Source organism: Mustela nivalis, assembly GCF_964662115.1.
Source record: "Mustela nivalis genome assembly, chromosome: 18".
Lineage (NCBI taxonomy): Eukaryota > Metazoa > Chordata > Mammalia > Carnivora > Mustelidae > Mustela > Mustela nivalis.
In genome coordinates, this window is record NC_139037.1 from 37211643 (window position 1) to 37227409 (window position 15767).

General features: G+C 48.0%; 1 protein-coding gene across 1 annotated transcript; it reads right to left on the minus strand.

Annotated features, from left to right (window-relative positions):
• Positions 1 to 5908: 5908 nt before the first annotated feature.
• Positions 5909 to 15273, minus strand: LOC309853849 (uncharacterized protein). Its single transcript, XM_082712360.1, has 2 exons — positions 14806 to 15273; positions 5909 to 6909 (listed from the first exon to the last, which is right to left on the minus strand). The coding sequence occupies exons 1-2, from the start codon at positions 15210 to 15212 to the stop codon at positions 6885 to 6887; spliced, it is 432 nt and encodes a 143-aa protein (XP_082568486.1). The 5' UTR covers positions 15213 to 15273; the 3' UTR covers positions 5909 to 6884.
• Between the last annotated feature and the right edge of the window lie 494 nt (positions 15274 to 15767).

Below are 15767 nucleotides of genomic sequence, written 5' to 3' on the forward strand. Positions count from 1 at the left end.
AGGGGGGGAGGTTAATCAGACCTATAGACCTCTGAATAGGGCCCTGAGAGGGAGGAAGGAGTCAAGGAAAATCATCTCCACAGAGTTGCTGCTGTTCTGCCGGCTCAGTGACCAGGATTTCCCTTGGAAAGCACCTCCTCCCTGAAAACTGGTCCATGACAAACCCCTAATCCTGAAATGAGACCATGACACAGACCTGGACGATCAGAAATCTTCTCCTTGGACAGCCACTGATGCAGGAGTGAGCATGTGACCCAAGACAGACCAATGGACCTCCACTATGGGATTCCACCAGGATAGCTGAGTTAGCTACCTTTGCCATCAACCAAGAGGCTCCTGGCAGCAGGACCAAGAGATGGGCACAGCCGAAACAAATGGGCCCTGGACCCAGCTGTACCTGAAGCCACTATAGTTTCAGTAACATGTACCAGGGGATCCTTTCCCTTAGGTCAATTTGCGCTAAGAGTCTGTTATTGGTGACTAAAATAATTCTGAACAAATCCTTAAAAAAGACAAAGGTGAGCAGGACTCGGACCCAGCCCTTAAGCAGAACTTGTAGTATCTGTTAGGACCAGAGCCACAGCTCTGATCACCTAGAACACAGAGCCTTAAGACCCTAGGTTAGTGTCTAAAGGAGGTGCAGATGTGCTACTACACAGACATTCAGAGGAGGGCAGAGAAAGATGGCTCCAGAGAGGAGGTGATATCTGGCTAGGCCTTGAATCTGATGTTGGCAGTTGAAGATGGACAGATGTATAAGGCAGGAAAGAAAATAGCAAGAGAATAGAAGAGGTTAGAATCCCAGAGGAATCTGTCTCCCAAGAAGCAGAGGGTTGGTGCAGGGTGGGCTGGAAGATGTGGGCCTTAGGAGAGGCTGTCCTTGCCTGGGTAAACACCTGCCTGCCCTGGCCTCACCTGGTCATAGAGAGCAAATGCCCAAACCCTGCAACTCCACAGAAAGAGCCACCCCCAAGGAGGATGCTTAGCTCTGCCTGGGGCATTATCCCCAGAGGAGGGACCGACTGCAATCTAGATGAGTTGGCAGAGGTTGCAAGTGCCATGCTGGTCCCAGCCTCTTCAAACCAGCCTTCCAGGCTGGGAACATGGGCTGTTACAGCCTGGCCTGTCTGTTTCCAGAGATGCTGAGTTTCCCACAGCAACAGCACCTCTTTGGTAAACAGTAATGGGGAACAGAAGCATCCTGGACAGGGAGCCTAGCATGCAGTTTAGAATGGAGGCTTGTTTCTATGAGTCACCTGCTCTCAGGAAACTCCTCCTTCCTGCCTCTTTCCCCAGTACTACACGCTGCAGCTCCCAGGAACCCTGGCCCCATCTCCAGCACCAGCTCACTTGAGCAACCTTCACCTCTCAGAGGCCTAAATGTCTTCACCTTACAGCTCTACCCTGGCTGCTTCCTGAGGATCTTATTAGGGCACTTAGTGAAACTTGGTAGGAAATTGCAGGATCTGACCAACTACAAAAATAAGTGTGTCATTTGTATCCTTCATGATCTGGGTCTAGGAGGCCCAGTCTGCTGGGGTGAGGCTGCGGGAGTTGAAGGCCACCTGCCTTAGAGATAAGCCTCCACCGTGGAACACTGAGAAGAACTGCATCAAAAAGTCAGAGAGTGACATGCACTAGTCAGGCTAGTCAGGCTGTGGAGAAGTCAGCCTCATACACTGCTGACGGGAATAGAAAATATTTCAGCAGCTTTGTGAAGCAGTCTCCAGTTCCTCCAACATTAAACGTAAAGTAACCCAGCAATTTACCCAACATCTACCCAAGAGATGAAAGCATACGTCCCCACAAGGATTGTACACAAGTGTGGAAAGTCACATATTCGTACTAAGAGCTGGAAACAGCCCAAATGTCCCTCAGTGGACAAGTGGATAAACAAAATGTGCCATCCCCACATAGAGGAATACTCTTCAGTCATAAAAAGAAATGTGACCACATGAACAAACTGAAAACATTATGCTATGAGAAAGAAGCCAGTTTCCAAAGACAGAATACCACATGATTCCATTATATGAAAAGCCAGATTAGGAAAACTCAAAAAGAGTGAAATTAGATTAGTGGTTGCTTAGGGCTGGGGAGAGGGGCTTAGGAGGATAGTAGCTAATGAGTTTTGAGGAGATGACAATGTTATAGAACGAGGTATGGTAATGGCCATACATATCTGTGAATGTGTTAAAAGTCTCAGAATTGTTCACTTTACATGGGAAAACTATAGCTAAATACAGCTAAAAGAAGACGAAGTTAAAGAATTCCAATCATAGACAAATCTCAAGTACACAATGTCCTACAAGACAATTGGCCTGGACTTGTCAAAAACCAAATCATGAGAGGAAATGGGATGGGGATGAGAGGAGTTGGGGTTTCTATACAGAAGGAGACCAAAGAGTAGACCCAAGAACCAAAAGCAAGGAAGGGATTTGATGCGATCCTGACTGAAAACAGGTATCTGGGATAATGAGAAAATTTGACAAGGATTAGCTGTCAAATGACATCATCTAATTCTGATATGTCTGGATGGAGGAGAAAAACCATTTATCTTTGCCCCTTTGGCTGGTGGCCTAGAAAGAGCCTATGGAGTCTCAAAGCTGTCAGCTCACGGTCATGGACATTTGGCAATTCCTGCTTTAGAGAAAGGAAGATGTCACGTTAGCACAACCCAACTTCTGGTTTATAAGTGGGTCATGGCTGAGTTAGTGGGATGGGATTTGGTGGATATGGAGATGCAGCCTTCAAGGTCCCTGGTCAGAGGTGGTAGTGCCTCAGTTGCGGGGGTATCACCAGCATTCAGCCTCCAGCTGCCAGCCTTCCTGGACTGCCTCTGCCTTGCAGCCACATGCTGCCACACAGTGGCTGATGGAGGCAGAGATAGAAAGGCCTGTTCACTTTAGCCAAAGCAGGACAGCCTTCCAGCCATATCTGCTCCAGGGCCCTCTGCCCACTCCTATTTCTACACTCCCCTGTCCTTAGCCATGGATTCTCAGCAGTCCCTCTTCGCCTCCCACATGCTCCTCTCTGCTTCTGGGGTCTGCACACTGCCATGTGCAGTTTCCCACTATTCTAGGAGAAGGGAAAGGGCCGCACTCACAATGAAGAAGAAAAGCCATGCCACTGCGGGCTACATGGGAATATGTGTCTTTGCTGGTATGGGAAACACCACTATTCCTCTGCCACCATAGTCATATGGTCATATGGACAGTTGACAGTCATATGGACATTGGAAAGGGCTGGCTAACACTCCCAGGCTTCAATGGAGAAGGGTCTTCCTGAAGTGCCCCTTGACCTGTGTCATCCTAGGCAGTGACTTCTTCTCCCTAGACTTCCACCTGGCAGGAGAATTCCAGTGATGTGTCGCTATGCTTATGACCATGGAGATGAGGTTACAGAAAAGATAAATCAAGCCTTTCATGAGGAGTGACAGACATGGAGTTCCTCACCTGCAGAGAGCAGGGAAGCTATATTTTCACATCTCTGCCCAGCTACACTGCCCTGATCCTTGTCAGCCACCATGGACCGAAGGTCATGGGTCTGCATTCTCAGCAGGCAATGGGCAGCCCTCCCCCACTCTATTTGAAAACACATCTGACCCCTGTGACCACCGCCATCCTGCCCCAACTTTGGCCAAGCTGCCATCTTGCCTGGCTTTGGCGACTGGCCTCTAAGACACTAAGATATGCCTGCTTCCCCAGCCACACTCGCCTCAGCAGCAGAGTGATCCATATACATGTAAATCAGAGGGGCACCTGTGTGGCTCAGTGGGTTAAGCCTCGCCTTCAGCTCAGGTCATGATCTCAGGGTCTTGGGATCAAGCCCTGCATCAGGCTCTCTGCTCAGCAGGGAGCCCACTTCCCCCACTCTCTCTCTCTGCCTGTTTCTCTGCCTACTTGTGTTCTCTGTCTGTCAAATAAATAAACAAATAATATTAAAGAAAGTGTGTAGATCAGAGTAGTCACTCTTTCACTTCAAACACTTCAGGGTCTTCTAATAGCACCAGAGTATATCTCAAACTCCCTACAAGTCTAGAAGACCCTGATGTCTCTGTCTCCCAGCTATCTTGTTATCTTGTCCCACTCTCCCTCCCTCACTCTACTCCAGCCTTCTTGCAGTTCCACTAAAGCACTAGTTCATTCCCACCTCAGGGCCTTTGCACATACTGTTCCCTCTGCCTGGGATACTTTCTTCACAGCAATTCTTGCTGGATTTTCATCAAGCTTCAGAGCTTGGCTTTACTGTCTCCTCCTGAGAAAGGCCTTCCTAAAGCCACCTTATCCTTAGTGATAGGCCTCTGCTCCACTTGCTATCACATCACCCTGTTACATTTCAGGAGTTCTCGTAAGTGGAGGAAATCATGGTGTCTTTCTCATGTGTTTTGCTTACTTATGTCCTGACCCCTTCTCCTTCCCTGAGGACAGACCTCTGCCTGTCTTGGTTTCTCTTTCCTGGTGAGGGAACACTTCCTGGCCCATGACAGGAATTCAAAGAATATTTGATGAATGAATGAATGGAATGAATGAATGGATGGATGGATGGATGGATGGATGGTGGAAGTGAGCTGGCCTTGGCTGGGACACGCAGGCTGGAGGAGCCCATGGCCCTGGCTTGCAGAGGCAGCTCTCTAGACGAAGGCAGAGATTATGCACGTCTGTTGCCTTCCTTCCCGTGTTTTCGCCATATGGCCTGCTGCACATTGGACTGAATTGCAGATGCTCTAAGTTAGAGCTTTCTTGCTTTTGTGTGTTCAAAACATAAAGGCGGAACATAGCTTACCACACATTTTATGTTTACTGACTATCTATATGTGTATAAAACAGACTCTGGTGTTACTAGCCAACCCTCATGTGAAGTGGAAGGAAAACAGAGAAATTAGAGAGGGAGGGAGGAGGTGGGTTCTGCCTGAGACCATGGCCAAGTGTCCAGAATTATGTGTGCCCATGCAGGGCAGGCTCTATCCAGAAGGTCATGGGCAGGGAAAGGCCGGGCACAGAGATTTTATGGCCCCATGGCCCCCAGGATATGGTCCAGCTCCTTATGAAGCATGACACAGTGTGTGCTCCCTGCACTCTGAGTCTTCCTCAGCCTCAGTTCTTTCCTTTCCCACCTCCACTCAGCCACAGACACACTTGATGACTGTCACTTCCAGGAGGGACCACCCTATCTCTAGCCTCTGAACCCTCCCTCTGCACACCCCACCTCAGACCACAGCCCACTCACTCCTCCTGGTGTCACTCAGCAATCTTTCACTCAAATGTTTGAGACTGAGTGCCTCCCACGTGCCTTTGTGTAGCTACCTTCTGAAGGAAGGAGGGCCCCAAACAAATGAACAAGCGCACAATGACAAAATGTCAGGGCCATCTGTACCCCAATGTTTATAGCAGCAATGGCCATGGTCGCCAAACTATGGAAAGAACCAAGATGCCCTTCAATGGACGAATGGATAAGAAAGATGTGGTCCATATACACTATGGAGTATTATGCCTCCATCAGAAAGGATGAATACCCAACTTTTGTAGCAACATGGACGGGACTGGAAGAGATTATGCTGAGTGAAATAAGTCAAGCAGAGAGAGTCAAGTATCATATGGTTTCACTTATTTGTGGAGCATAACAAATATCATGGAGGACAAGGGGTGTTAGAGAGGAGAAGGGAGTTGGGGTAAATTGGAGGGGGAGGTGAATCATGAGAGACCATGGACTCTGAAAAACAATCTGAAGGGTTTGAAGTGGCGGGGGGGGTGGGAGGTTGGGGTACCAGGTGGTGGGTATTATAGAGGGCACGGATTGCATGGAGCTCTGGGTGTGGTGAAAAAATAATGAATACTGTTTTTCTGAAAATAAATAAATAAATTTAATTAAAAAAAAGTCTCACATGCGATGAAGAACAAAATATGGGGTTTAATTAAAAAGACAGAATTAAGCATTCATGCCACAATAGTAGCCACATTGCAGGGCAACCAATAGCCCTTATGATATAGAATATTTCTTTAAAGAAGATTCCAGTGAGTTGACCCTGAAACGCAGTGTGTTGAGGCTGGGGCAATGTAGGGGTCCTGGGACCCGGGTAGGAGCAGTATTCCATCATGGACATTGTTTGGAATGGCAAAGCTATGGGAATGATGCAAACTGATAACTCTTATTCCATTTCTCTTTTTTTAAGTTCTTCACAGACAATGTAAGACAAAGTAAGAATAGTAAAACCACAGGAGCCAAGAGGAGAGCCTGAGAGGAAAGCCAGGAAAGGGTTTTCACCTCCTGGGGGAGACAGGACTTGAGGTCCAGCCTGTCCTCTCAGGCCCAACACCCATTACAGTCACTCCAGAACCCAGCTAGTCCACACTGAGTTCACTCAGCAAGATCTGCTCCATCTGACCCAAAACTGCTCAGAAGTTGGGTCAGGGTTTTTCCCAGGAATGAAGTTAGGCCAGCCAGGGGAGGGACTTCAATGGGCACCAGGGCAGGACCTCTGACTAGGACCCCATGTTCCTTGGGTCTAGGAGAGTTGGACCCAACCCATGAGCAATGAATGGGTGAGGCTTCCCCCAACTCCTAATCACATCTATGAGTTAGGAAAACCATCTAAATGGCCCACCACCCTGTGGAGAATCATCTAAATGAGACCCCTGCTTTCCAGAAATAGCTTTGAAATCAATGTACTGGACTTCAGCCTTTGAGGCACTTTTCCAGCGTGGCCAGCAGCTGCTTCTTTAGGGCCTCACTGCCCATGACCAATGTGGTCAGGTCTTCAGTGTCCCTCCACTTCATGTCCTTGAGGATGACTGGAGATTCATTATAGAGCTTTTGCTTCTTATCAGGCGGCAGCTTCATTATGGTCTCAGGAATCAGCTTGAACCCTCCGCTTATCATCCATGTATCTAAGAGGCCCCCAACAGTCCCCTCCTAGAAAACAAGGAAGGTTCAATTAGTAGGTTCAATGTGTGCTCTTACTGGGAGCATGTCCACTGCCATGACGAGTGAGCACATGCACTCACAGGCCAGAAAGGGCTCAGCTTCATGCCTGTTCCACCCCTTGGTGAAGGGGCAAGGGCTTCTGGGGTCCTTGTTCCATTTGGCTCAGATAACTGACACCCAACGTGCCCTTCCCTATGCCGTGCACTCACAGACGCAGTACAAAGCATTTCCCACCACACAGATCAGAGACCTGAAATCTTCTCCAGGGCCTGCAGGTTTCCTGCTTCCCACAAAATCTCTCATCTTAAAAGACAGAGCTGAGAAGCCAGTGCCTTTACAAGGAGAATCATCTCAGTGGTGAGGCTGAGTTTCTTCATAATGTGCACTTTGCCCCTGAATTTTGGAAATTTTCAGTGAAATCCTATGGTTAAAGGACCCCATGGGCAGAAAAGGAGACCTTTATTCTGGAGGCAACTGTTTTTAATGCCATCCCTCCAGAGTGGTATGATGATAACTATCAAATAGAGCTTACTCAACTATTTCTCCTCCCGTGATCCTAAAAGGGCATAACCATTATATTTAAGTGTAAATTTATATCGATTTAAGGTGTATGATTTTGGGACTTAAGGCCCTTATGTCAGTGGAAACTTCTTTCTGAGCAGGTGGGATGTAGGTTTGCTATAGGAAGGTGCCCTGGGGCAGGAATCTCCAACTCAAGTGCCTTCAGGGGGCAGGCAGTAGATGAAAGGAATGAAGAAGGATGAGTGATCCTGGGGGTGATGGTGAACTGGCTCCCTATCTAAATGGGCAGGGCACTGCTGTTCAACAGAATGCTAGAAAGTCCTAGGCTCAGACAACAAAAAGAAAGAGGAGACATTCAAATTGGCAAAGAAAAAGTCAAACTCTCACTCATTCAGGATGACATGATAACTTACGTGGAAAAACCCAAAAGATGGCACCCCCCCAAATTGCTAGGACTTATACAGCTGTTCAGCAACATGGAAGAATACAAAATCAATGCACAGGAAATAGTTTCATGTCTCTACACCAACAATGAGCCTGAAGAAATAGGAATTAAGGAATCAATCCCATATACAATTGCACCAAAACCATAAGACACCTAGGAATAAACTGAACCAAAGAGGTAAAGGACTGTACTCTAAAAACTACATAACACTAATGAAAGAAATTGAGGAATACACAGAAAGATGGAAAAACATCTCACACTCATGGATTAGAAGAATAAGTATTGTTAAAATGTCTATGCTGCCCAGAGAAATCTACATATTCAATGCAACCCCTATCAAAATACCATCGACATTGTTCACAGAGGTGGAACAAACAATCCCAAAATTTTTATGGAACCAGAAAAGACCCTGGATATCCAGAGGAACACTGCAAAGAATGCCAATGCTGGGGGCATCAGAATGTCTGGCTTCAAACTATATTACAAAGCTGGGATCATCAAGACTGCATGATCCTGTGGGGGGGGGGGAATACATAGACTAATGGGATAGAACAGAGAGCCCAGAAATGAATCCTCAACTCTATGGTCAACTAATATTTGTCAAAGTGGGAAAGAACTCAAAGGAAAACATATAGTCTCTTAAATAAACAGTGATGGGAAAATTGGATACCCACATGTAGAAGAATGAAAATGAAAAATTTTCTTAACCCTACCCAAAGGAAAACTCAAAACAGATGAAAGACCTCAATGTGAGACAAGAATCCATCAAAATCTTAGAGAAGAACATAGGCAGGAAACTCTTTGACCTCAAACATGTCAACTTCTTCCTAGATGCATCTCCAATGTCAAAGGAAACAAAAGCAGAAATGAAGTCTTGGGAATTCATCAATATAAAGAGCTTCTGCACAGCAAAGGAAACCATCAACAAAACGAAAAGACAACCTACAGAATGGTAGAGAATATTTATATATGACACTACAGACAAAGAGCTGATATCCAAGATCTATAAAGTACTTCTCAAACTCAACACCTAAAGAACAAATACAATCCACTCAAAAGAAATGGACAGGAAGATGTGGTCCATATACTCTATGGAGTATTATGCCTCCATCAGAAAGGATGAATACCCAACTTTTATTGGACAGGACTGGAAGAGATTATGCTGAGTGAAAGAAGTCAAGCAGAGAGAGTCAATTATCATATGGTTTCACTTATTTGTGGAGCATAACAAATAGCATGGAGGACAAGGGGAGATGGAGAGGAGAAGGGAGTTGAGGGAAATTGGAAGGGGAGGTGAACCATGAGAGACTATGGACTCTGAAAAACAACAGAGGGTTGTGAAGGGGTGGAGGATGGGAGGTTGGGGGAACCAGGTGGGGGGTATTAGAGAAGGCACGGATTGCATGGAGCACTGGGTGTGGTGCAAAAAACAATGAATACTGTTACGCTGAAAAGAAATAAATAATTAAAAAAAGAAATGGGCAGAAGGCATGAGCAGATATTTCTCAAAAGAAAGTATACAAATGGCCAACAGACACATGAAGAAATGTTCCACATCACGTGGCACCAGGGAAATAGAAATCGAAACTAAAATGAGATATCAAGACCAGTCAGAATGGCTAAAATTAACAAGGCAGGAAACAACAAATGTTTGAGACGATGAGGAGAAAGGGGAAACTTTCTACACTGTTGGTGGCAAGGCAATCTGTTAAAGCCACTCTGGAAAACAGTATGGAGGTTCCCAAAGAAGTTAAAACTAGAGCTACAATATGACCCAGAAATTGCACCACTGGGTATTTATCCCAAAGCTACAGATGTACTGAAAATAAGGAGCGGCTGCACCCCAATGTTCATAGCAGCAATACACACACACACACACACAATGGAATATTAGCCATCAGAGAGGATGAATACTTACTATTTACACCTACATGGATGGAACTAATACAGGGTATTATGTTAAGTGAAATAAGTGAATTAGAGAAAGACATATATCGTAAACACATATGCGGGCTATAAAAAACAGTGCAGAGAGCCATAAGGGAAGGTAGTGAAATCTGAACAGGAAAAAAAAAAAGAGAGGGAGCAAACCAGGAGAGACTCTTAATTATGGGAAACAAATGAAGTATTACTAAAGGGGAGGTAGTTAGGGTATGAGGTAACTAGGTGATGGGCATTAACAAGGGCAGAGGTTGTGATGAGCACTGGGTGTTATACGCAACTGATTAATTGTTGAACACTACATCTGAAGATAATGATGTACTATCTGTTGGATAATTGAATTTAAATAGAAATAAAAAATAAAGGAGCAGTGGCTACCTCCTGACAGTTCATTGCTACCACACAGAATGCAAGATGTATATCCTGAAAAGTCTCATGACTATTAAATATTGATGATCAGATACTAATAGATGCAGCCCAGCTGGACTTAGGGACTCTCTTTGAAAGAGCAGAGTGTGGAAAGGGGAGACATTGACTTCAAAATAGACACCCGGCAAAGACCACCTTAACCAGGTGATCAAGGTGGCCATCGCCGGGGAGGACTGTGGATGTCACATGTCCCTAAAATGGCACTATGAGACAGGTGCTCGGCCTCTGTCTGTGGTATGATTTCCCAAGGTCCACAACCCCAGGCTAAGCATGAGAAAGCATCAGGCTGACCCAAACAGAGAAGCATTCTACAAGTACCTGCCCAGTACTCCTCAACAGTACCAGATCATTAAAACAAGCCAAGTCTGAGAACTGTCACAGAGCCTGGGAGACTAAGGAGACCTGAGGATTAAATGCTCTGTGATCTCTTGAGCTGGATTCTGGGAAAGATCTTAAAACAAATGAAAATATTTTAAGGCCAAAACGGAAAAAGTACAAATAAAGTCTGGAGAGGAGTTAATAGTGATCCATGAGTGTTGACTTCATACTTTTAATAAGTGCACCATGGTGGTAACATTATGGGATCTGGGTGAGGGATATCTGGGCATTCTCAGCACAGTCTCACCAATGTGTCTGTAATTCTACTACTATTGCAAAATTGAAGGTTTATCTGAGAGAATAGACCCCAGCAATGTGATGAGTTCCTTATCACAGAGGAAGTCGGGGAGTCAATAGTTAATAAGCACAGAGAACCCGCAGAGGGACAGAGGTCTTCCTTGCCCTCTGTGTAACTTCTCATGACAGATTACGGAACAAGTACAGGCACAAGCTACACGTCTCTGTGCCCTCTCTCACGTCTATGGCCTTCCTGCTGGCTCAGGCAGCCCCAGTGCACAGAGCCTGGCAGAGGGCAGAACATCCCAGCCTTGAGTCCTCTGTCATGTGACAGGGCAACAGAGCACATGCCAAGCCTGAGAAGGGGAAAGTACTGGGCTCTGTGACCACCCTGGGCTGTGCCCCCACCTGCCTGCCCCATGACCCTAAGCCGAGTGTCAGACTCCTCACCTGTAAAGGGAGATAAGTCACCTACAAGCTGGATTCTGGAAAGGTCTGAGGGGAATGGATGCAAAGTACCTGTTGTGAGTCTGGAACACGCAGCCCTGAGACAGGATGGCTCTAAATGAATGTTTGTTACTGATACACACCACTGGCTTTTCTGTAAGCAACCGCTCCTAATGCCCATCCAGTTCTGTGTGGGGCATAGTAAAAGTAGGGACAGGATGGCCTTAAGGATGACTAGTAAGATGGAACAACCAGAGAATAAAATAAACCAAAGAATTCCAGAGGTTTGTGTTGTATAGACAGACAGATGGACTTTTGGAACAAAGTCCTTTGAACAATTTTCTGTGGTCAGGAAACTGTTATCCACACTAGTGGGAGACTGACAGGCACACAGGGCAAAGGAAGGATGGGCTCTGCCCCAGGGTCAGTGGGCATGGAGAGCCACAACACTGACGGGACCTGACAGGATCCGGAACCCAAATCAAAGTGGCCATGAGCTGGTGCTTCTCCTCTTGGCTTCAACTGGACCCAAGGCTAGAAGGGCGCCTTCTTTTATTCACTCCCCTTTTCATGCAAGCAGTCCCTAAAGGATCTCGACACAGTTTGGGGCAGACCCTTTGCTCAAAAAGACTTGGTTACGTCTCCTTTTGACCCAAGGAAAATCCCAAACCAGACACTCCTGTAGAAATCATCCTCTCAATCATGGGGGAGAATTTTGAGCCCCTAGAACAAGTCTGTGGGTGTGCTGGATCACCACAATCGGGGTTCAGAACCTCTCTTCCATTACAGAAAGATAATTAGTGTCCTGGGCTCTGGCCCCTATCATGTTCTAAATCAGTGATTCTCCATAAGTGCACCCCACTTCGGACAGCAACTCTAAGAGAGTATGACGCAGACATCTGACATCGGCTACTTAGTCTTTGAGTTCAGAAAGTGCAAACAAGCATCCCCCAAAAGTGTCTGTTTGACCATGTGGGGTGTAGAAGCCATGAAGGGGCCAGACCTGCAGGGGTGCTCGACGGACTGGAGGAGAAGTCAGGAGTGCCTGCCCCCACTTGGGCACCATGTGTCCTGGACCTGCCAGCACACCTCTAAGCTTCCTGTCCCTTTTCTCACTATCGAAACCCCTTGCAGGGAATGGAATATCTGTCTATTATCCTGGGAAAAGGGAGATGAAACTTGGACCTGGGAAGGCCCCTCTGAGGGCTGCAGTGAGTTTCCCATTTCCAGGCACATGAAGATCCCAAGCATGGTCTTTAAGGCTGGCTCCCTGGCCAGGCACTCTGCTCAGACACCACTCCTAAAACAGAGTTTCTGCACAATTATTGACTGGCACTTGGAAACACTTTCTGCAGGGCAAGAAAATGTGTGGAAAGGAAGCAGGAAATAGCCATTTCACACTCTGGTCCATCAAAGAACCTAGCTTCCCACCTGCTCTGAATGACTTCATACAAACCCAGAGGGGCTATAAAACATCTTCATGCAAAGAATACTTACTTCCAACCTCCTCTCAGCCCAGGCAGACCAGCCCAAGGCAGGAGCCCAGGGCTCTGCAGATATGGAGGGCCAGCAGGTGTCCCAGTGTGTGGGAGGGCATGAGAGTATGTGGCTCACCTCTGGCTGGGTTCAACAGCTTCACACCACAGCAAGACATAGCATTATAGCTGCCTCAATGCAAGACAGAGCTGGTTTAATTTCCATGTGAGAATCATTTTAGACTTCAGAGCATCAATAGACTCTTGTGGAAGAAAGGTTTGTCACCCCATCTCCTGAGTCCTTGCTGGAAAGCCAGCCTCCTGACTTCTTGAAGATTGCCAGATTGAGGACAGAACCCAGACCTGCTTCCCCTCCCACTCCAAGCTTGCCTTTGTTGGTGAGCAGCAAGGAAGCCAGTAAGGAGGCAGGAGGGAGGAAGAGTACTCTGATGGGGACAGACCTCAGAGGCTGGGAATGGGGTCTCCCCTCCCCATATCACACCTATTTCAGAATCAGATTTGTCCACAACATGGGCTCTGGTCACAGAAAGCCCATCTGCCAGCCACAGGGAAGGCAAATGCCAACTTGAACCCCTGGTTTCTTGCAAGCACCAGGCTGGTCTGCTGGTGCCAGCAAGGTTCTGGGGAAGAGGGAGATGAGCCCATTCCTGGGACTGCAGCCTGGCTTTTTGAGATGGACCAGATTGTGAAAGAGCAGGGAGAGGAGGGCTTCAGAGCTAACACAGACTTCTGTGCACCATGTTTAAAAAAAAAAAAAATTAGAAAAGCAGAGCCCCTTAAGGAGTCACAGTGATCTTGCTCACCTGCCATCCTTAGTACTTTCTACTTTTCTGTTGGAATTTATGAAACTCCTCTGTGGGGTCTGGCTCTTGCAAGCCTTGTGTCCCCATTTCTGTAGGTCTGGTCCAAAGGTCCCATGTGGGACCCCACTTAGCACTTTCGGATATGCCCACAGACTTTTTTTTTTTTAAGATTTTATTTATTTATTTGACAGAGAGAGGGAGATCACAAGTAAGCAGAGAGGCAGGTAGAGAGAGGGGGGGAAGCAGGCTCCCCGCTGAGCAGAAAGCCCGATTTGGGGCTCAATCCCAAGACCCTGGGATCATTACCTGACCCGAAGGCAGAGGCTTAATCCACTAAGCCACCCAGGCGCCCCTGCCCACAGACTTTTTAAGGACTGAAGTGTTGCCGATATTTAAAAACCAGATTTAACATACATCAGATTCCTGATTTCTCTTGAAAAATCAAAAGAACACCTTCCCATAGAGGCAGAGGCCAAAGCTAAGCAGGTCCTGGCAGGGCGACCTTACCTGAGCAGAGGCCCATAAATAGGTCATCTGCAACCTCTCAAAGTCCCCCTGCTTCCTCTCCTAGAGGCTAAAGAAGCCACCAGTCCCCACCACAGGAATTGTCCCCTCTGAGATCCCTAACATCCATTCCTGATCATCTCTAAACTTTATCTTCAGGGCGAGGCCAGGGGTGGTGACTCACGGGGTATCCGAGGACTCTGTCCCGGATTTATAACACCTGCCGCCCCACCCACGCACCTGGGAGGCAGACGAGGGTGACGCACACCCCGGGTTACTGAAGATGGCACATACATGAGGGTAACTCAAGAGGTCATACACACACTGGGGTCACTCTGCTGGGTGCCAGGGCCCTGAGTCCCGCTGCCTGGGTTTAACCCCAGCAGGGCTGCTTCTGCTTACTTTTGGTGTGACATCAACCTCTCTCTGTCTCAATGTCTTCAAGTGGGAAATGAATACCTTAGCAATGTGGATCCGGTCACGCCCCACCTTACCTGCGCCACACCCGCGCACCAAGCCCTTCACCTGCTGGGATGCAGCCCCTGGCGCCAGGGAGACCTAACCACCGACTTCTCCGGCCCCACCCAGGGTCTCCTAGCTCCGCGGCCACCCCAGCGCGCAGACCCACTCCCTGACGCCTTCTGGCTCACCCACACAGGAGGGCCTTCTGGTCCCCACTCACCGTGGCACCAATGCCACCACTACTATCACCACCACTGCCGCTGCCACTGCCGCCTTCAGCCTCTCTGCCGCTATCTCCGCCGCCACCGCCGCCTTCATCTTCTCTGCCGCTACCTCCGCTGCCGCAGCCGCCTTCATCTTCTCTGCCGCTATCTCCGCTGCCGCAGCCGCCTGCATCCTCTCTGCTGCCGCCTCCGCTACCATGGTCCTCCTCACGGCTACCACCACAGCCACTACCGCCACCACTGCCACCACTATGGCCACCAGCACCACTGCCCTCACAGACAGGCTGTGCTGCTTTGGCGCCTTCACCTTCATGCTATGCTTCTCTGACTTCGGCTTGCTGGCCAGGTGTTGCCTAGGACCTGGAGACTGAGGGCTCCTGGGGAGCTTCTCCTGAGGGTCCATCTCCAGCCCTCTACCACACACGTTTTATCTGGGCTTCCCTTGCACCTTCCTCAAGCTGAGGGAGGCCTCTCTCTTTGTTTTGATTCAGTATCTCTGACCCTTGGGCCTAAGGAAGCTCCTCCCCCCTCCCTTCATTGGGCTTGAGGAAGAGCCCCACAACCCCGGGAAGCTCAAGGTACTAAGTTAATGTTTTCTGGATGTATGGGCCAAAGTCCAACATAGGTTGTTCCCCGTCCGCTGCAGCAGTGCGTGCCTCCGGGTGGGGGGTTTGAGAGGCTAAGCACTGGCTTCACTCCTAGGGTTCCAACAGAACGGGGAGTCCAGCTTCCAGGACAGAGCTGAGGCTGGGGAACCTCTTGGTGGGGGCAGAGGTGTATGTGGTTGGGCTTGCAGGCTCCCTTCAGAGAGAGCGTGGAGAAGATTCCCTCCTCATCCGCACCCCGAAACATACACACACACACACACACACACACACACACACACAGGTTGGCCTTGAACCATCTGAAATCCTAAAAAGGCTCTGGAGGCTTTCTATGAACAAGCCCACTTAATCCT

Excerpts from the sequence above, each read along its gene's own strand:
- LOC309853849 (XM_082712360.1), bottom strand. The coding sequence starts at position 15,212 with ATGGACCCTCAGGAGAAGCTCCCCAGGAGCCCTCAGTCTCCAGGTCCT. Across the intron at positions 6,910-14,805 it reads GTGGTGGCATTGGTGCCACG|GAGGGGACTGTTGGGGGCCT; the intron begins GTGAGTGGGGAC and ends CTTGTTTTCTAG.